The sequence below is a fragment of the Squalius cephalus genome (assembly GCF_949319135.1).
Source record: "Squalius cephalus genome assembly, chromosome: 16".
NCBI lineage: Eukaryota > Metazoa > Chordata > Actinopteri > Cypriniformes > Leuciscidae > Squalius > Squalius cephalus.
Window position 1 is genome coordinate 30,221,961 of NC_137137.1, and position 22,825 is coordinate 30,244,785.

Genomic DNA, 22,825 nt, shown 5'->3' on the forward strand with positions numbered 1-22,825 from the left:
ATTTGGATTAGATTTATTACCTCATACAAGAAGCATTAAGATATGGATTTATAAATAAATATCCTGCTGATAATTGAATGTATTGCATGTAGAGAATTACCTCTTTATAAGAGCTTTACAGAAAGTCCATTCAATTCCAATTTTTTTTTTTCACAAGCAGACGCTGCTGGAGTCCAAGCAAGTGCGTTTCTCAGAAAACTCAAGTGGAAACAACTTGAATGAACCCCGGAAAGAGAATAGTTCATCATTCTTTAGATTATGTATAAATGCGATCAAGTTCAAGTCTTGCATGTGCAATATTTTTGCATGAAAGTTTTTAGTGGGTCAGTTTGAAATTTGTCATTAACAGTTTGATTTGATTTGATACACGAGGGACATTGACATTTTTTGTATTGTGTACCAGGATTACTTTACTTTATAAAAAAAAAAAAAAAAAAAAAAAAATATATATATATATATATATATATATATATATATATATATATATATATATATAATAAACGCTTACAATTATTTTATTGCCAAGGAAACATTTCTTATTTTCATTCAATTTAACTTGATGTACTAAAATAACAAACTAAATCTAAAATAAAATTTTATAAAAAAAACTGTATAGACATTTTTTTAAAACTAATACAAAAGACAAAACACAACAAAATGACTGAAACTAACATATTTACTAGCATATTGCTGACTAAGGGTTTCTAGATGTTTCAGGAAATGCAAGATACAGCTATACTTAGGTATAATGAACTTTTATTTACAAATTGACTATTGCATAATGTGTAAACATTTCTTTGCACAGTGCATTCCAAAGCTTAATCATGATAATAGCCAGTATTATGATCTTTATTGCAATCATATTTACAGGATACACACAATACATCACAGAAATTAAAGAGATAGTTCACCCCAAAATGAAAATAGTCAACATTTACTCCTTTTCATGTCGTTCCAAAAAGTATGACTGTCTTTCAGTTTTTCTTGTGTATACAATCATCAACATCAAATTGGCACAATGTCTTGTTGCGGCACAGGAGAAGACTTTCATTGAATAATGTCTTTAAGCGTGAGTAAATGATGACAGAACTCTAAAATTTGGGTGAACTGTCCCTTTAGCAGAAAGACCTAACAGGAAACAAGAAAAGCTAAACCTGACCATGACACGTTTTTGTTTAAACATGATATCATTACAGCAGTGGAGACATTTAGAGGTGAGAAATATACCACTCTTGTCCCAGAAACGGTTGATCAATAGTGTAAGAGATAAATGATTTTGGGAGCAGATTAGCCATCCAGATGGAATGAGTGATGGGTTAAGGCTAGGTTCAGGGACAGGCTTAGTCTTTTGTAAATCTGCCCTCTGAGTAAAGATGACTCCACACATAGTGCCAGTGTGACATTAGTCAGAAATGAAAGCTCACAGCCTGAAAATATACAGGTTTTAAAATCAAGGGGCAAAATTCAGTGCAACTGCTGAAGGAGGATTTTCACAGATCCCGCGGGCCGTAGCTGTTTTAAACCGGAACTCAGGCTAAGGATTAGTCCATACTGAAATAAACAAGGAGTCATTTCGGATACACGGCAAGGTCACTCTCATTTTCCCAGATACCCTCCAAGCTTGAGGGAATCACATGGGTGAAATCTCATGAAATCAGTCACGTTTCCAGGTCACGTTTCTCCCAAAAATCAAGTGAAATAATGAATCAATTATATTTTGTTTAAAAAAAAAAATGAATGTGACAAGCAGGGCGGGGCCGAGAGCTGTGGGAACGGAGCGGGTTTATGTTAAATTTATCATTAAAGTTGTTTAACGTTTGCCATTTCCCGCCTCTTTCTTCCCTTATCAACAAACCACAATGAACAGTAAAACATAAATTTTAACCCTGTACTGCAAAAAAAAAAAAAAAAGAAGTATTTATACATAATTTTAGTATCTAATCACCTAAATGCATGCAATCACCATTGCAAAAACAATTGCAAACTCTAAAGTAATGACGAGGTAGGGGAAGAAAGTGGGAAGAATCTGTTATGAAACTAATGTCACAGGCTCCTAAATTTAGCTTCATTTTCTTCATGTCAAAAATAGTTTCCTTTTTTTGTGGTGTGAAATGAGATCTAGATGGCTAATTGTGAGAAATCTATTTACCTTTTTATGTCATTTTATCATATGATTGTCTTATTGTCACACAGTGTCTTTCAATAAATAAGAAGGAATACATGATTACTGTATTATATGTATACTATACTGGGCATTAACTGTAGATATGCAAAGTATGGGACTTGGATTATTTTAGGTTTTAGTGCAACCTCATGCTTCTTCCATTTTCTCAATAAATGTGTTTTTCACAACACCATCAGATATATAATGTCAAATATTTACAAATCTCAGATATAAATAACAAACCAAGCATTCAACTTTAATAATAAATTTTGAAATGCTTTTCAAACACTGTCAGCTCCATCTAATGAAAAAAATCTGATAATGTTGACAAATGAATCACATATTTTGCATTTCATAAAAAAAAATCAATTTATTTGATGTAGCTTATTACTAATAGGACATTCTCAAAATGAGAGAAATTACTTAAAAAATGTTTTTTTTTTTTTTTTTACAATTTGTGGAAATGAACCTCTCCAGTTTGTTGGAACATGTACATTTTTTCCTAAAGATATATATTTAACCTATGTTTGTTGTTATCTAATATATATATATATATATATATATATGTGTGTGTGTGTGTGTGTGTGTGTCGCATTCTTAGAGCATTCCTCAATATAGATAATGTTATTTGTTATGCAGATAAAAAAAAAAAAATATATATATATATATATATATATATATATAAATATATATATATATATATATATATATATATATATATACACACACACACACACACACACACACACACACAGTATATTAATCTGCATAACGTTAACTATATTGAGTAATGCTCTAAGGACACTGTTTATGGGAAGTGAGTAGTAATCTAATATAATTTTTTTTTATAAAATAAAGAGAAAACCAAATGAAATAGAAATTCATAAGAGCATTCTATTGATCATCTCCGAATAATTTTACTTGTTCTTTTTTCAAAACTAATGGCAGATTAGAATCAGTCAGTTGCCTCACTGTAGTCTATCATAGTTCACCGTGGTTTACGGATGAAAACAGTGATAAATGCTGCATTGTTACAGAATGTCATGTGATATCATATTCCCACATCCAGAAATGTCTTTTAGTTCATGTAATGATCATCTGATTTTTTGTTTTGTTTTAAAAAAAAAGCTGCTTTATAAAAAAAATAAAAAAAATAGTACTGCATGCAAGTTTTAAATAATGTTTTTTTGCATAACGGTGTTTAACAACAATATACATAGAGTATATATATAAAAAATTGTGAATTTGGGAACTCACAGATACTTTTGTAGAATGCAAAGACCATTTCATCAGTACAGCATATAGACGGGTTGCTGAAACCCATGTCCTCCCCAGGGCTTTACTCCTCTAGCTGACCTTTGTCTTGCTTTCATCCGCTCTTTCTTTCTCCATAGAGAAGTTGGTGTTCTGTAAAATGTTATAAAGTAATAGCAAACAAGAATCTCCTCTTCTTCTTTGTCACTGCTTCATTGAAAGATTAATGATTCACCTTCCTCTAATGTCACAAGATCTGATCAGGCAACAGCTGTGCTAGTTAAACAAAGTCACTCACTGTTTCTTGTTATGTTGGTGATTGTGGAATCATTCACCACAATGAGCTAAGGAGAGATTTTCACACAAAATTTTACGATCTATGATGGTTTTCAGTGGATAGTAAAATGGAGTAGTTGATTTCACAGATTTTCCAGTTCCCGTAGGCTACTTCTCTGAAAATAATAATAATAATAATAATAATTCGTTACATTTATATAGTGCTTTTCTGGGTCCTCAAAGGGCTTCACATATGGAAGTGGGGAATCTCCTCAACCACCACCAGTGGACCTATGAACCTTGAAATACTCTTATGAACTTCAGAATCTCCTGAATTGACCCTTCACTAAGCTCCGCCCCCTATGTTACTCTTGCTCTCTCAGAACAAAGAGGTTGAATATCTGGAGAAAGCTAATCATTAGCATTGCCATTCATCTCAATGTTGCTCAGCTGCGCAAGTATGCGATTTCAAATCAACCAACACTGCTTAGAGGCACTCAGTTGTGGGTACTGAGCCATAAAAGCCATGTGACTAAACACTCTGGAGCAGCAGGAAGATGTCATCATGATAACGCTGGTTGGCTGACGACTTCACAAGAACCCCAGCCAAAATTTCAGGGTAGGGCCAATGCATGGTATGGGCTTGAGGTATAGTCCCCACATTGGGCTAATTCAGAGAGCCGACATGAAACCCTTGGGCCCATACCTTAAGCCCATATCGTGCCTAAATTGGCCCCACAATGAAATGGCTGGGAACGTGCACTGCCCTAAACCCTTTAAGTGGCAACATCAAAGGCAGCAGTCCTGGGAATTTTTTTTGTAAAATCAATTTCACGTTATTAAGTACTTGAAGTTATTAAATAAAAAAATTTGAAAAAAAAATTAAAATAAGCAGGCACTGGTAAAAAAATTACTATAACTCTATTAAACGTACAATGTTGCTTGCAAAAAATGTGTTTGGTTAGAATATACTTTTTGTCAACGATATATGCTGTTAGTGCTTCTCACACGTGGCACCAAATTAATTGGTCTCCTACGCACCATAAACATTTTAAGAGTGGTCTGCTCAGATTCTAGCTTGGTTAAAACCAGACCATAACTCAGTTACTACTGAGAATGGTCTGGTTTAATGGTCTGGACTTTGTGTGAGTGCTCTCACACAAAGTCTAACCGTATCAAACTTCTACCCGCTAAATTGTAGCATTCTTTACACGAAAAATTATATAAAAAATTCACAGACAACATATGTTCACATTCATGGCACAATTCAAACGGGACCAGAAAATAATTATTTTCTCCCATTCACTTGCATTGACGATTTTTCAACCTAGAGGTCCAGTGGGGTTAGCGGAAGAGGCGGGACTTACCAGCTCTATAGCGAGAGTTTGGGGCGTGGCTACTGTAGTAGGCGGAGCCAGAGGGTGTTTAGCCAGTGTGGGACCGTGGTAAATACCTTAAAGCATAACTCTCGCCAAAATGCAACCTAGGCTCTTTTTGTTAATCTACCGAGGCAAACTTTCGTTTAAAAGCATAACTAGAATGGAAACGCCACTTTTAAGTTTGACCGTATTTTCGTTTTAGGTTAAAATGCCTTTTGAATGGAAGTGCATGGGGCTCTTCTATGATAGCATCAAAATCGCTATTTTTAAAACACTAAGAAGGCTCGACACAACATGAAACTTGGCTCGAAGTATCACCAGGGGCTCTACACTTGAGCATTGAGAACATTGTTTGTGTACACAGAGTTTACTAAAAAGAAAGATTTTGAACAACTCACTGTAGCTGTGTCCGCCGACAATTTTGTCAGTCAAAAATAGTCAATCTCCGAATGCGAATGAACTGACTCTAAATTTTAGTATTGCTACTTATATGAGGATCTTTTTTCAAATACAAGGTCAATATTGATTTTCACTAACGACAAAACAACAAATTATCCGTGAATTTATATGGATCTAAGCTTTAGGAGCTTTCCATCTTTACTCTCCTCCCTGTTACGTTGCATTCGGAGATCGACTATCAGTTGCATGATGCAGTTCAGTTCTCCTCTGGCCAATGAACAAACAGTGTATGATTATGATTCAGGCAGCATTATAGGTCAGAAGTCAGATTGGTTTGGAACAGTCAGAATATTATCCGGTTCCATCTGGTTTTAGATCACAGTCATCACACCGGGATGGAGACGGGTTTGTTGAGGATCAGTGCGGATGTCAAAGCTAACGGGCAGGGCCGTAGGTAGAGGATTGGGGGCCCACTGAAAAAAATATTGATGTGGGCCCCCACCACCCTCCACCAATATCATATACTGTACAATAGATGCATGGAGGCCCACATATAACAGAAGAAGGTGATGTTGTTGTAAAATCTTTATTTTAAATGTTTAGATAAAAATTACAACTAATAAAAACAAACAAAAAGCAAGAAATTGTTAAATAATAATAAATCAAATTTAAAAAAAGTATAGTCTGTTATAATTCATAAATCAAAAAGTAAACATTTAGAAATTGACAAGAATGCAATCAAATAAAAAAAATAAAATAATTGATTGTCTTATTTTTTTAATAAAGACAATATGGAACTGGTAATATTATTAAATAACGCTATCATTTATTCATTCAAGTGCAGTGTGTTGTATTCGTGTTTTCTTATTCCCAGCGAAATAACAATATAGCCTGTCTTTAAGAACGTCTTGATCGACTGGGATACTGGGATCGACTGGCGTTTCTGGTACCCTGATTTATGTTTTCTTTCCCCCGACATTTTGTCAGTCAGTCAGTCAGTCAGTCTCCTGCTCTTCCACCAAGTTCATCATTAACTTCAGGCACTGCCGCCTCAACTCTGATTGGTTCTGTTCCCGAGCTGGGGTGGGACTTACAATTTGATTGGGTCCTTCTGATGTTTGTCACTGACTGAATAATTAATAAATACTTTAGATCTGACTAAACCGTTTTTAGGGAGGTAAGAGAAGCAGATATTTGGAAAAAATATTTAACCAAATTGCATGTTTTTGTGGTTTTCATTTAAATCTCAGGCATACAACTAATATAAATATTAGAATTATTCATACAACAGGGGCCTATATAGTATAACCCTGGGCAGCGGGGGGCCCTATAATTGTCACCAGCTTTCACCCCATTAGCGACGGCCCTGCTAACGGGGCATTGTAATATTACGTGCTACAAAGAACGCTTCAATACCAAACATCATCATCATGCACCTGTTCAGAAAGACAAATGTACCAGTTTATACAGTTTACTTTGTCTACTGTAGACAGCCTCAAACAGTTGTGGCACGTCATGTCAAAAGCAGCTCAAACAAGCAGTTTAGTCTTTAGACACATTCATGTGTTCCAGAGATTGCTCCCTAGTGACAGACCATTGAAATTTCTAAATGTTTACTGAAATCATGTGACTCTGGCAGTTCGACTACAGCTCCAAATCCCCATTCGAAACAAATGATTCACAAAGGTATGAGGTTTCACGAAGCAGTGTTTCGGACTATCACTAGTCCGGCATAGTCTGTTTTACTGGAAGATCAAGTTATGATATTTTAAATAAAAATTAAAGGGAAAAAAAAAACATATGCATGGATGAATTATTCACAATAACATGCATTTAGAATATATAAAATAAATAAATGTATTTTTATTTTATATCAACTTTAAAGTTTAACTAATAGTTTATTCAACCGCATACATACATATTCTTATTAATTACTATTACTATTTGCTATTCAGTACAGTTGATTTAACTTAAAATAAAAGTTTGAGTCTACCTTTCAAAAATTAGTTGGCTCAACTAACTTCAGAAGTTGAGAAAACTAAAAAATGCTTTGCCACCGATTACCTTTTTTAACTAATCTTTTATTAAACTTCTTTCTTTTCTTTTTTTACAGTGAATGAAAATTGCAGATTTCTGTGAACAGATATTCAGTTAAAGAGCACAAGCTAGTCTGACAAAATGGCAGACGGCAACAGCTGCTACGCTCGGATTGGGTTACTAATCTTTTTAAGGCGGGACTTTGTGCAGGGTCAATTCTTTTGCGTTTCTTATACATGACATCCATCTCTGAAGTGTTTCCTGACCACAGATTGTCTGACAAACTTATCTCTAGTGGCCAGAAGTTTCATTTTGAGGCTGCCCATCCATCTTTCCCTCACATTCGTCCTCATGCTGGCATGAAGAGGGCCTACAGGGCCTTCACAGAAGGTCAGCTTGCATCTTCTCCGGCATCTGACTCACAGTCACCTCGCTGTAGGATGTACCAATCAGCACACAGGCAGTACTTTGAGGCGTGGTCTGTTGACATCGAGGGTCCGCCTCGGTGCAATGAAGACAAGCCCCGTGGCTGTCTGCCAGGCCATTGGAGAGGCGAGTGGAGTTGCTAGCATCCTTGTTGCAGCGTAAAGATGTTTGCCGTTGAAGATCCTTTAGTCCAGGCACAGGGCTTCCCTTACATGGGCTGGAACATATTCGTCTGCGAATCTGAGCTGTGTCCATGCTCAGAGATTTACGAAAGTTGGGCTTAAATACTAGGTACACCACAGGGTTGTAGATTGTGGAGGATTTGGCAAAGATAGCTGCCAAAGCAAAGGCTACAGGTGGGACGTTATTATATTCTCCAAATGCAGCCCACATTGCCACAACAGCATAAGGGCTCCAGGCGATCAGAAAACCAATGCATACTGCCACAGAGAGCTAGAAGAAAAACAGAAACATAACTCATGAGAACATTTCCACATGTTCTGGAGAAAACGTCTAGAAGGGTCATTCTTCATTTTTGGTGACAGATGGTGTGCCTTATCTTTGCTACACTAAAAATAAACTTTAATTGTCAATAAAACACGAAAACATATATTTTAACGTGTAGTGTAGTGTAATGGAAATTGATACTTTAAGTAAACAGGGAAATATATTTGAAGTACTTATTGTTTATAATAATTTGATTTCCATATATTTTGCTTGTTTTTGACAATATCATGTTTCACTCTTTATTTAGTCTGTGGTGATTGCATATTTGAAATATTTAGATTTAAAAAAATTCTTTAGTGACACGTGAAGGCCAAGTATGGATACCCACACTACGAATTTGTCCTCTGCATTTAACCCATCCAAGTTAGTGTAAAGACAATCAGAGACAATCAGACACATAACTATTTGTTACATTAAACAAATAAGCTTCAAAGCCCACTCTTAGGAATGAAACATCCCCCCAAAAGAGACAAGAGAGCAGGAAAGGTTTCAGTCGCCAGGGCAACGATCAGATAAGATGTCTTTATTGCTGTGAAAAATGGAAAGACCTACAGACCTTAAAACAGACTTTCATTTATTGACAAACTGATCTATAAATGAACATGCATCCCAGAAAATTTTGTGAATGAATGAATGAATGTCTTGTGTAATGTCTTTTAATACTATTATTTTTTGATACTGTGTATTTTACAATAGAATCAATGGTCAATGTAACCTCACCTATACCATGTTTGGTCTCTATAAATTGGTAGTTTGAAGATCGAAATGATCGTGTATGTGATATGTTGATAGCTGCACAACATATTAGTATTACAAGAATCTTTCATAGTTTCTTCATCAGCAACCAATCCAGCTGCACATGCAAATGAGCACGCTTGGAATAAAAGATCCATAAATCGCCAACAGAGGAATTTTCTGGCTTGGAAATTCCACCTTTCTCATTCGTCAAGCAAATCCGGAGAGGTGGGACTTTTCTCAGGCGTTATTAGAGACAAATTCACAGTGACCCTCCCTTTTTTTCTTCTGGCCTCTACTGCGGCTTCTTCAGGTTGATGTCTGTGGGGACCCCCACCGTGACCACAGCCTGCTATGCCTTCACTCTCCCAACAGAGTCAGACTGTATTTTCTTCAAACCAACTCAGAAGAAACCTGCAACTGGATCACTAAATGGGTAACCATCAACTCTTCCGCCTTCCTCACTTCATTCAACGGCGAAGAAATCGATTGAGACTCATGGAACCATCAAAATCCTTCTTCAGGAACTTCACGAAATGTTTCCACTGCAAAGGCCATTCAAGTATACATTTAATGAGGTGCTCTGAAAATGATAAGCTGATGGTTCTTTTCATAGTTAAATGGATCTTTTCCATAGTTCCATTTCCTGCTTCCGGTTTCATTCTGTCACTCACCATTTTACCTATGCATGCGTGTATGTGTGTTTAGATTAGTTATGTTTGTGATTTAGTTAATAAAACTTAACTAAACGTATACAAAATGTATTTGGTTCTGATTCTCTGCTTGCAGCAAAGTTTATTTTATGATTTAGATTTTGACTACAGGCTCTTAGTAGTACTGTACAGTAAGAAAGACATTTCGCTCCCCGGAAATGAATATTTCTTAGAATTAATAAACAATTAACGCTGAGTGTTCACGGGATGAACAGTTGGGTTGATTGTAATATTCATTTTACTACATTAATTTAATTCTATTAACTGATCCAAATATTCATAATCAAGTATAACAAGTTATGATTAATTATTAATATTTCGTTAGAGCTAATTTGCTACATTAGTGCACACACATTAGGAGTAGTAAGCAGTGAACACACACTGCAAACCGTGGACACACACACCCGGAGCAGTGGGCAGACATTTTTGCTGCAGCGCCTGGGGAGCGATTGGGGGTTAGGTGCCTCAAGGGCATCTCAGTCATTTCCTGCCGGTATTGAGGATCGAACCCGCAACCTTTGGGATACCAGTCTCACTCTCTAGCCATTAGGCCACGACTGCCTACTGGTTATCATTACTAATGATATAGTACATTATGTTATTAATTCTTCCAAAATACCCACTGGCCTTGAAACTAGCACAATGGTAGCCTCCATTTTATTTAACTCGAAAGACTAACACCACAGATAAAAACAGGATTTGTCAAGAGGATTTCATTAAAATTACTTGGAACTTGAATTGCCACTAAGCTTTCATTTTAGATCTAGCATATGAAAATTTCTCTCTCTCATTTGTCACTCCAAATAGAGAATGACTCAATATACACACAGATTAAAGATTTTCACTGACTCTGCATGTCATTACACAAGTCCCTTAAGGTAGGGAACAACGCCAAAAACCTTGCACTGATGAAAGTGACTGTGGCATCCCCTCACGTTGCCTGTGTAAGGGGCAGAAAACGTTGCGCTTGAACACACTGCAGAGTACAGCCGACGGCCAGCTAGCACATACGTTCTGCGGCTGCGTGAAAGTATGGTGACTACTGCCACCATACCAGCAGGTGGCAGTAGTCTATATTCGGCATTCACAAAGGGAGAGTAGAAGAGCCAGAACTGTGGATTAGAGATGCACAGATCAGCTCTAATGTCACCCGAACTAAGCCAGCTGACTCTCAAACATTGGCCCGACATTGCCTGACGGCCGACCATCGGCTTGGTGTGTCTCGGTCTTTTAGCACTGACTCTGATGTTTTATCATCTCACCTTCACAATGAGGATGTGTGCATTTGTTGTCTTGGTCTGTGGCGACACGTGTTGCTGTACTGCCTGCCGTGACCCTTGTACGGTGATGAGGATCAGGATGTAGGAGAGTAGGATGACGGTAAGAGGCAGCGCATAGCAGAAGAGGAAGAGGCAGATAATATAGGACATGGATAGAGCGTCATGGTTTGGAGCATACCTGAAAGTTGAATAGAGAACAGGACATAGTGATGGTAATTAGGTACACCACTAGATATTCTGACCCCCCTGTACAGTTTATTGCCTCTGGCTGTAATTACTGATCACTGAATGCTGATCGTCTGACCAGGGCCCGTGGAATCATCCCAACCTTTCTCTCCATTACAGTTTGTTAGTGTCACTGGGCCACCTGACTGAGACTGAAATTTATTTGAGGCAAATTAATTACTGGCCCAGTAGCTTAAAGGGATAGTTCGGCCAAAAATGATATTAAACCCATGATTTACTCACCCTCAAGCCATTCGAGATGCATATGTCAATCATTTTTCAGACGAACACATTTTCAGTTATTTTAGAAAATGTCTTAGATCTTTCAGTGGTTATAATGTCAAGTTATGGGGTCCACTCCTTCAAGTCCCAAAAATGTGCATGCATCCTTCACAAAAGTAATCCATCCGGCTCCAGGGGGATAAACGAAGGCCTTCTGAGGGTAGTCCGTGCAGTTTTGTCGTAAAAATATACATATTTAAAACTTTATAAACGAAAATAACTGGCTTCCGGCAACGGTCGACGTGCGTTCACGGGAGATGGATGCCGGCGTATGACATAGGACGTAGCGTTTGATTTAGCTATACTTCGTTCTACGTCACGACGCTTACTACGCTACGTCCTACGTCATACGCCGGCATCCATCTCCCGTGAACGCACGTCGACCGTTGCCGGAAGCCTATCTTGACATATCTTAAAATATGTCAGTGCCATTATTTTGACTCAAGATGCACAACAGTAATGTTTTATTCTAAGGCATGTTTATAAAAGCTACTTAAATGACCTAATTGAACTAAGGCCTCATCCTGGCTTAATCTAAGCCCTGTTTGTGAAACCAGGCCAAAGACTCTTAGTCCTGGAACTATAGCAATACTGAGTGAATGTTCTGAGAAGCTGTTGAAGTAGCCATTTACTTAGATTGCAGTGTTTGTTGGCCTTGTTAATGCAGTATGTCCAGCTTATTGGTTTCACTGGGTCATCTGATAGATATTGGGAGCAAGTGAGCAACAGCCCCTGTGGCATAAACGGATAAGGCACTGGCCTCCCAAGCCAGGGATTGTGGGTCTGAGTCCCATTTGGGGTGGGTGGAAATGTGCTGGGGCAAGAGGCTGATACAGAACGTCTTCAGCTAGAATACTTTACTCATGTAGATACCCAGATCCTGGATTGAAACCATCCTCGGCTACAACTCATCTTCCTTATAAAAGTGCCCAAACCAAAATAAACTATGCAGGATAGTGGCTATCCAGGAGGAGGTTTGGACACTCCTGCTATAGCTACCTTCCTGAGGGAGTTCAGTTCCAACACTCCTGTCTGTAATTATAAAGTGTTCCTGAACATCTTAGGCCTTGTCCACACTAATACGTTTTCGTTTAAAAACACATCTTTTTCTCTCCGTTTTGGCCTTCCGTCCACACTGAGACAGCATTTTTATTAATGAAAATTAAGCTTTTTGAAAACGCTCTCCCAAGTGGATAAATTTGAAAACGCCATTTTCGCGTTGTAGTGTGGACTTAAAAACTATGACGTGTGTTTAGTCATGTGGCACATATTGTACCAATAGATATTCATGTCTATATTGGTATTGTGCCTGTTATGTGCTATTCACTTTCACACTGTTCACAGCATTGGGCACCCCTGCATACAGATGTTGAACTATTCATTCATCCAGATGACTGTTTGTTGGCCTTGTTCAAATGCAAAGCATTTGTCACTGAGCCGCCTGACTGAGACTTATGATTATTGGGTACAAATGAGACAGCCAAATTTTCCCGTCTACAGTCCACCATCCAATAAACAAAGGCAACAAAATCTAAAAATAAAATAAAAGAATGTAGTTATTTTGTTAGAGTGCAGCTATGTGAGCACAATAGAACATGCAGTGCATTAGATTACTTTAAAAAGTGTGTCATTTTTTGATGTTCAAACATTTTATCCTATCCCAGTTAAATTTGCAGCTATAAATAAGCCATTTATAGGATGACTTCCCAAAGAGTGAAAAGTACAATGCAGTTCTGTTGTGCTATAAAAACTTTCAAAGTGATCACATTAACAATTTTCCCTTGGCAGTTATGATAAAACGGGGAAAAAATCCAATATACTTTAATAAATATGATTTTCAGACCAGGATATCAGTCTCTAGATAAGAACAGGGCTCTTTTGATTTAGGTCAGTAAGCAACCACCCAGAACACACACACTTCTCAGAACACCTAAACGATTACAATGCCCTTTGCCCAGGCAATCACACTGAACACCCTAGCATTGTGGCACTAATGTTGTATAAATTGCACACATCTGGCTTGCTATGGCTGGTTCTCTGAGAATCCTTTAGTGTTTCCATTAACATCCTCCCAGGCACTTACCAGTCTATGCAGCATGCTGTCCCATAGGGTTCAGGGCCATACTGGCCCCAATTTGCCAAGGGACCAATAGCAAACACCATGGCATAGCACCACACCCCCACAATCATCAGCCAGGCATGAGAGTAGGAGAATTTGTTTCCTGTTAAAGGAAAGCAAACACATAAAATTATTAATTTAGCACAAAATATTAATCACTTTCAAATGTTTTAATACGGTGCTGGAGCATGTTACAGTACTTTTAAACTAGAGATTATAAATATAAATTGAAAACTGAAAATGAATGCATTTTGAAACCAAAGCCTTTTTTTTATTTATTTTTTATTTTTAAAGATTTCTTAACAATAAACCTTTAGAATCACACCACTTCCTGTTGCTCTAATCCATTTATTTCCCACATGCTCTTGGGTAAGACCCAATGTTGTCAAAAGTACATAAATAGTACACTTTTTTTAATTTTAAATGCTTAATTTTTGGAAAGGACACCATTGAACAATGGTGTAAAAAACAAAGTCATAAACAATAAAGAACAAAGTCATAAACAATAGTGTTGCAGGGATGATGTATTTTTTGTAGGCCAAACCCCAGAAACAAGTAAGCATTTTAGCACATCTGGTTGCATTGTCCTGAATTCAATGTTTTTTAAAAAAATGTTTTCATTCATGTGTCCTCATAATTTTTTATTCAAAATAACTTCCCCTCGTTCTTGCAGCGACATCTCTTCTCTTTTCTGATGACGTGTTTACTGACACAAGGCCGGGAATAGCTGTCACTCACATGAGATCCACCAATAGCAAATGACAGCTAACCAACGATCCAATCAATTCCCGATGGACAAAATCAAGTCCCACCCTTAATTTTTTCTTGTTTGAGAAGCAGTTTCACTCGGATGTATATCATAATAAGGAATAATCGAGCATTGCGACTTCTGTTTCAAACTGACTTTATCACAAACTCAAGATATTTTCATGTTTTATTCTCCAACATAAAATGCATCAGTACTTGTATTTAGGCATTCAAATTCATAAATAGTGTTTATTTGTGAAGATTATCCTGATGAATATAATGTGTAAGAATAATAATCTTTTGTTGGTCACAGATATTATTTTCTACAATAATCCAAAGCCCAATGAAAAAATCCTAAAAAAAACAAAAAAACAATTGGGCTTTTGTCAAGGAAACCAAGGGGATTTCCGGGCTGACCTACAAAAATATGTTATCACTACAGCACTTTGTAGGATCTGCCCTTGCCAAATGGGTCCAAGCAGGACCCTAAAGCAGCTCTGTAGGCCTACTTATAATGGGAAACTTGTTCTGTGTTTGATTTATAATAATAATTGTTAATTATAAACTGTTAATTTAAAATCTTAACTATATGACCATTAACTTCTTTAAATTATATGTATAATGAAAAATTGCAGAAGCTATAGACAGTAAAAATAAACATTAGTATTTTTTGAGTTTCATCATAATAGCTTAACATATTTCTAGACTATTAGGGCCACATTTACTAAACAGGGCAAATTAGCGTGAAAGCGCAAACCAAAAAAAGCGCATATGGGAGTGGGAAGTTCTGCACGTGATCTACTGATGACGAGCAAATTAAACTACACCGACGCAGCCGGATCATTTCCATAATCACCAACTCAATCTACTTAGAGCAGCGCAAATTAGCTTCTGGTTTGAGACATGCTTTTTTTGGGCGGTAAATAATGGTGCAAATAGCAGTAAATTGACTAGAGCAAACCTTAGTAAATCACCTTGCATGGTTCATTTAAATACTCTCCTCACATACATTTTACATCTGAAAGGGAAACTCCCACAAATGCATATGCAATAAGGTCATCTGCAAAAATAACCCTGTCCATGCCTTTCAGCGCTAATTTTTCACTGTGTGTCTTTGGTAAATCCTGACAGTATTTTTATAACAGCAAAACAGGGTTTGCGCTGGCGCAAGCGGTCTGCTAGCTTGGTCTATACTCTACACAAGCCATTTACTCTACACGTATTCGCAAATCATTAATGCATTTGCTCTTATAGACATCTATCTTTATACCAGAGGTGGGTAGTAATGAAGAACATTTACTTCATTACATTTACATGAGTGTTTTTTTGGGGAAAATTTGCACTTTTAAGAGTAGATTTAAAAGTGGGTACTTTTACTTTAACTCAAGTCCATTTCTAATGAAAAAACTGTACTTTTACTTTGTTACGCTGGGCGACGTTCCTCTTGTTACTTTATTTGAATGCAATACCTGTTAAGAAATGCATAGTTTATTACAAGCGCACAATCCCTTTTTTCTGGGGCATGAGCGATGCTCAATTCACAAATGAATCACTCTTTTGAGACAATTCTGTTGAAAGGCTTGATAAAACAAGTTGGCAAAACTGTCTACATTGGTTCGTGAATCTGTTTGAATTATTTGTTCAGTTCCCTGCACGCTCTGAAGCAGTTCTTGAAGTGGCTAACTAGCAACTTGAGTAGTTATTTCACTGGATATTTTTTTACTCTTACTCAAGTTACAATTACGATTATTATTACTTTTACATTTACTTTGAGTAAATATTTCTATAAGTACTTGGACTTTTACTTGAGTACAGTTTTTGGATACTCTACCCTACTCTTCTTTACACGAACCCATTTGATGGGCGGACCCAATTATTTATGACACCGTAGCCAGAATGTAAATTTGTAAAGAATGTAAAAATACTGTTTCTGCTTATGAGATCCTTCCATAAGCAAAGCAAAGAGTACTTCTGTGCACGTCAGCTACTTGGCTACCCTCAACACTTCTTATAATAGAAACTATACTGTATATTACTCTCTCAGGTGCAGAGTTAAAGAACCATATCTTATCTGGCACTGTGCCCTCTAAAATCTTTCACTGCATCCCAAATGTGTTTGCTTCTCTTCCACCTACAGAATCCATCTGTTCACCTGCTGTCCTTTTTGCCATCGTTATCTCTGTTATCAAGCTCACCCACATGCTGATAAACTATACCATTTTAATTATCTCCTCTCTCCCACGCACACCTTCATCTTTTCAAGTCAATCAAAAGTTGAAACCAACAAAACCAATGAACTCTAATGAGGCCAACTGCTCCTGTCCATACATAGCAGTATTGACCAGAAGATGAACAGACACTGGGCATCGAGACTCTGATGAAAAGGAAATATCTAATGAACACATTGGAGAAAACCATAAGGTAATGAATTTCCCTTTATGGTGCAGTTGCATTCGATTCTTAATTAAGATAAGGAGGGAGGGGGGCTTGGGAGGAAGATAAATGTATTGTGGTGTGAAAGCCGTCGAGGAAGAATACCGTAGTTTGGGAAGCAGACTTTGAGGCAGCAGACGGATGACAGAGCGGTGAGATTTGTCAGGCTGGATAAGCCGAAGAGGACGCCACATACAGCATAGCATAAACATGTCAGCTCCCCAAACAACCACCTGAGAGAATGAGAGACATTTACACTTACAGTTATGCATTTGGCAGATTGAGAGAGGCAAGTAAAGAAAATCAAGGTACTTTTGTGTTTTCTACAAAGCTACAAAGAGACATGATAAAAAAAAAAAAATGAGATGAGAGGAAAAATTATATGTCATTCGCTCGCAAACCCTTTGAGTTCTTTGAGAGCGAAAAGTTTTTGCGAAGGGAACGCAAAGTTTTTCAGGGGAATGCAAAACATTTGCAAGAGAACACATAGGCATTGAAATATTTCTCATATTTTTCCATCACCATGTCCCTCTGTAGTTTTCACTATAGCCATCTCAACATTTCAAATGTGGGACAGTTTTTTCAATAACTGAATAATTTAATAATTTACAATTGAATACTATTATTATTATTATTAATAATAATATTTTCTTGTAATTACAATTTTTTTTTATTTTTTATTGTGTATCTCACAATTACAAATCTATTTCTAGAAATTGATATCTCCCAATGGGATTTTGTCTCACAATTGTTACTTTATTTCTCAGAATTGCAACTTTATTTCTCGTAATTATGATTTTATATCTCACAATTTAATTTTATAACTAACAATTAACATTTTTTTTCTTTTAATTACCACTTTATTTTACTATATTTATAATAATTACAATTTTATATCTTGTAATTGCTTTATTGCTTTTATATATATATATATATATATATATATATATATATATCATAATTAGACTATTTCTTATTTTATTTCACAAGAACCTGTTATATTTTTTATTTTTGAGATGGAAATTTTTTTTCCAGATATTGCTGATTCCAGTACTAGCACAAAAAAAAACAAAAAAACAAGACGTATTCTAATTGTCATGAAAACAGCTAGTCTAACACTGTGTCACAACCCTCTGCAACACGATAAAATGACAAGCGAGTCACTGTTGGTTATTGCAGTAGACGTTCCTACTCAACTGCCGTATCCAACTGTATAAAGTTTGTCACGTTGTGGCACAGTGTTAGGCAGTTCTGCGGCAGCACTGGTCCTGTGTCAATGAAATGGCACATTAGAGCTGCCTTAGGCTTTGTCTCTGATACAATGGGGTGGTCATATTTTAGCACAGATTTCTTGTGGTATCTGCCTACTTGTGAGCAAAGGCTGATGGAATCGCCAAGGGAAAGAGTGTAACTGTCATTCCAAGGTCACTAATAGATAGATTTATGATGAAGAATTCTGCCGGCTTCAGAGATGATCTCTTACGATACGCAACAAGGAGCAGGATCCCATTTCCCAAGAGTGACAGAATACCTAAAAAGAAAAAAGAAATGCATTAAGTGAATAGTCACTACCACAAGCAGGATGTTTTTCCTTGTTCTAACTCCCTGCAACCCTTTTTTTTTACTATTTTGTTATTGCTCTGACAGCTCGGCTAGAAGTAAAACTGCAATGATTTATTCTGGCACTTTACGATTTGAAGCCGCATTTGAACTGCCGTATGTCCTCTTACTCCATTTGCCAGTGACCTCTGAAGTTCTGATCTAACATCCCTTGATAATTTAATGTTCAAAATACAGAATAGCTGTAGCTCAAACATGAGTGCATGGCTCTAGCAACACCAAGGTTGTGGGTTTGAAATGCAAGAAATAAAAAAAAAATGATATGTTGAAAGTAGTGTATGTTGCTTTGGATAAAAACGCCAACCAAATGCATAGACGTAAATAACACACCAGAATTGTGTGTGTCATTCAGAATTTGTTTTTGTTTTTTAAATGTTTTTGATGTAATGTTGGTAACACTTTATTTTACAGTGTCCTTGTTACACATGTTACATGTACTTACCATAGTAATAACAGTAAATTATGCATAATTACATGCAACTAACCCTCAAGCAAATCCTAATCCTAACCTAAACCTAAAGTAAGTATGTAGTTGAAACCAACATGAAGAAATCCTCATCCCATTTCTCCTTTCTCTCCCTCAACTTTTCTGTCTCTCCTGACTGCTATATAAATAAAGGCTAATAAATAAATAAATAAATAATATATAAACAGTATCACTTGTAAGCAAGTGGACTCACAGAAGGTTGTGTATATGGAACCCATGAAGACATCGTGTTCCTTTGGGATCCTGGAAACAAAAAGGGAAGTTTCCGAGGTATTTCCCATCTGCAGAGAAGATGAAAGACAAGACATCAGATGAACAGTGGAAAAAGGATGAAGCTGAAACCGTGGTAAAACAACAACAAGTAGAAAGCATTCATGAGCGAGCTGATGGTTTCAGGGCTGAATCAGGGGACTTTGTGGATCTATGAGCTCTTTGGTGAGACCATTACAATTGAGATTAGCAGCTCATCTCTCTATGAAAAGATCCAGATTCCCATTCACAGCTAATGCCAACACAAGAATGTCCAGTCCTTTTTTGTTTTATGGAACATGTAAAGGAAGGAAAGGAAATCTCCATTTTTTTGGGGGGGGGGTTATGGCCTAAAATAAACTCCAGTTAAATTTGTCCAGTAAAAATAATAATTTTGGTAATTTGTTTCTGAAATATCATTCTAATTTAACCAACAAATATAATTTCCATCACATTATGTATTGTTTAACATTATTAACATAACATAATTTTACTTTCAAAATGGAAAGTAATGGCGATAGATGCAAGAACCAATGAGCTTTGTGTAACGTTATTCTGCGCTTATGTAAAAAGAATAAAAACTGGGGTAGGTCAAGATTTTAAGTGAATACGTTTTAAATTACAGTCTGTTTTTCCTCATAAAGCATTCAGGAGGCATGGAATAATGCACACGAAACATATGGACTTTGTTTATACTTTTATGTGCTTTTTGGAGCTTGAGTTTCAATTACCATCCTATCAACCTTCAGCTTCATGGATGAAAAAGTCATATATGTTTGGAGAGACATGAGTGAGTAGATTTTTATTTTGAGGCAATTATGGGCAAAAAATTCAAATTTGACAACCACTGCCTTGCAAAATGTACACATTTGAAAGTAGCATATAAATTATGAAGGTATGGTAAAAAGTTGGCAAGTCAGTTTATTATATAAAAGTCAGTGTGACTTTCGTGTAACCAAAAGAAACAAATGTTTTATTAGTTAATATTTAATCTGTTAGTTCATCAACAGATTAAAAATTCACCCCTGAGACATTCCAGTAGATAAATACTGAAATAGGGAAAAGCATGAAACTAAAATCCGCAAAGTAGGAAACTGTTTGCCAGGGGTAATAGTTAATACCGTTTAGTGGTTATTAAACCAAACATTTGACCACAGAATGCTGAGACAGAGCTGCCTTTTGCTTCTCAGGAGATAACACATAGTTTCGCTTCTACTGTCCTTTTTCCACTAAAAGCTCTCAAACACTTTCTTTGTTTCCTGTCCTTAAATTCTCCTGAAAACACTCACATACAGACCATGTCTGTGTGAATAGTTTATTGAGAATAGAGAGATATAGATGTTCGTACACTGATTTCCCTGTAAATCCTCTTACTATCTATACACAACTGGAGGAGTCAATGACCAAATTGTGCAAATGGCCTACTTTCTGTTGGCTGATAGATGTCAACTCAGCTGTAATGAAATAGAGGAGTGATGCTTCAGCCTCTGCCTGAGGTTTAGGAACAGCTTGTCTCTCTGTCTGTATGAGTCAAGCAGATACAAAGAACAAGCACTGTGTAATCAGCATGAAAGATTACTATAATACATATTGTTTCACAGCTCTCTTTAATACTTGTTTCTGATAGGTGCATCACTAATGTGCTCACAGCCCAATCCAGCGAAAACTCACACTATTAAAACCATGTTTCAGTTCATGTTGACTCAGTCTGTTTTCCATTAATTCTGAAATCACTGTGTCCGGCCACAGATTGCTTTTCTATTTTGTTTTTTATGATGTATTTATTTGGTTTATAGGTTGGCTGCACAAGGCTACATGTATTCTGACTTCAGAGTAAAATACAAAGTTCTGTCATGAAACTCTAAATGGTGCAGGATAATAGGTCCTTTAACTCGCCTGCATGATCACATCATTATCTAGAGTGCGCAGCTGATTGGTTCCTGCCGTTTCAACAGCCAATGAGCTCGCTGCTCAACCTTCAAATACTTGGGTAGCATTTGCCTTAGCAGTGCAGTGCGCTTTCAGAAACCCTCCACCTCCCCAGCTCCACCTGTATAGATCTGCTACGGGTAATTCATGAATGCTATATTGTACAGCAGCGGCATGTCTTTCTTGCTCACAGCAGCATGTCATGTATGTATTGGCAGTAGCAAGACCCGTACTTGCTCTGCAGCAGCAATAACAGCAGCAGCAGCGTAGCAGATCTATTCCGCCAAGACCAAACATGCAACATCATCATACCCATTACCAAGCCAATCATACCGAGAGTTGTCATGACAGAAATATTTGTATGTGACTTAAAGCAACACTATGGAACTTTTCCTCTGTGGTCCCCCTACATGTTGGAAGCGGAATTGTCAATTACCGCTGTCGTAAATAATTTAGCCTACCGCAGCCTACCTTCGCACGCATGCCCATTGCTTATCCAGCACCGGATTTGGAATGAACGATGTCCACAGACAAGGTAGAGTATGATGCATGATTTTATGAAAGTATGATGTATTGCGACATCAGAAACAAAGAAAAACAAAATAATGACTATTGTAATGCTTGCCGTAAAGCAAGTCAAATGTGTAGTTTTATATGTCTCATTAGAACTACAGAAACATGACCCGATCTGGCATCTTGAGATTGTGACCCGATCTTGCGTCTGTAAGAAAGGCACTTATGCCTCCGCTTTGCGGTCCTTATAAAGGACCGCAAAGCGGAGGCATAAGTGCCTTTCACTTGATGAACCACTGAAACAATTTTGGAAACATTATTTTAAGGTTAAAAATGTTACATAGTGTTGCTTTAAGAAAAAAATGGCCCATTTAGAATATTCTGATATAACTTTGCTGAGAATGTTCCTATTAGATAATATGAGGCCCATATTTCAGTACCAAGTATCAAAGCTAAGAATTTCTAAATTACAACTGGCATCTTACAGAATAAAAGTTTAAAAAATGCTCATGTACATTTTAAAGAGGGAAGAACTACGGTATAAAAGGAAATTGTTAAGAAAAGTAAAAAAAAAAAGGCAACATGATGCATTGAAGTTTTAGAATAACCGTCTTAAAGGTACACTATGCAAGTTTTTTTTTTGTTCAAAATGAACCATTTGACATAAAATATTTACTTGAAATACTCCTAAGCCTGTGGGAACACATTTTCTGAATGATATTGCATTCCTTGTATAATGTTTCAGAATGTTTATTGCAATGGTTGTTATACTTATCATGGTGGTTAAGAATTTAAATGTATTGTGAATATTCTGATATAACTTTGCTGAGCAGCAGCTGCCCTGCTGCTCCGTTGCATTGGTTTGCGTCTGTAAGCTTCGTATCTTTCTGTTTTAATCATTATTTTATTACGTTATAATCAACATCTTAATCTTAATCAACATCCCACATTAACCTGACATCGCTAGCTTCAATCTAAATCTTTATTGCTAGCACAACACGCTTGAAATTCACTAGCCTGTTAGCGTACCATCCGTGCACTCTTTATTTAT

General features: G+C 36.8%; 1 protein-coding gene across 3 annotated transcripts in view; it reads right to left on the reverse strand.

Annotated features, from left to right (window-relative positions):
- Window positions 1-7,543: 7,543 nt before the first annotated feature.
- opn7d (opsin 7, group member d) overlaps window positions 7,544-22,825 on the reverse strand; it is a 59,461-nt gene continuing 44,179 nt past the window's right edge. For 2 of the 3 annotated variants that reach the window (XM_079896463.1, XM_079896462.1), the window contains exons 3-8: window positions 19,277-19,364; window positions 18,345-18,507; window positions 17,082-17,209; window positions 13,761-13,899; window positions 11,153-11,348; window positions 7,582-8,388 (exon numbers count right to left, since the gene is read on the reverse strand). In XM_079896463.1, the coding sequence (XP_079752589.1) occupies window positions 7,891-8,388; window positions 11,153-11,348; window positions 13,761-13,899; window positions 17,082-17,209; window positions 18,345-18,507; window positions 19,277-19,364 (1,212 nt within the window). In that variant the 3' untranslated portion in view covers window positions 7,582-7,890. Of the gene's footprint in view, window positions 8,389-11,152; window positions 11,349-13,760; window positions 13,900-17,081; window positions 17,210-18,344; window positions 18,508-19,276; window positions 19,365-22,825 lie in introns of all 3 variants that reach the window. The other variant, XM_079896461.1, reaches the window with a different exon arrangement.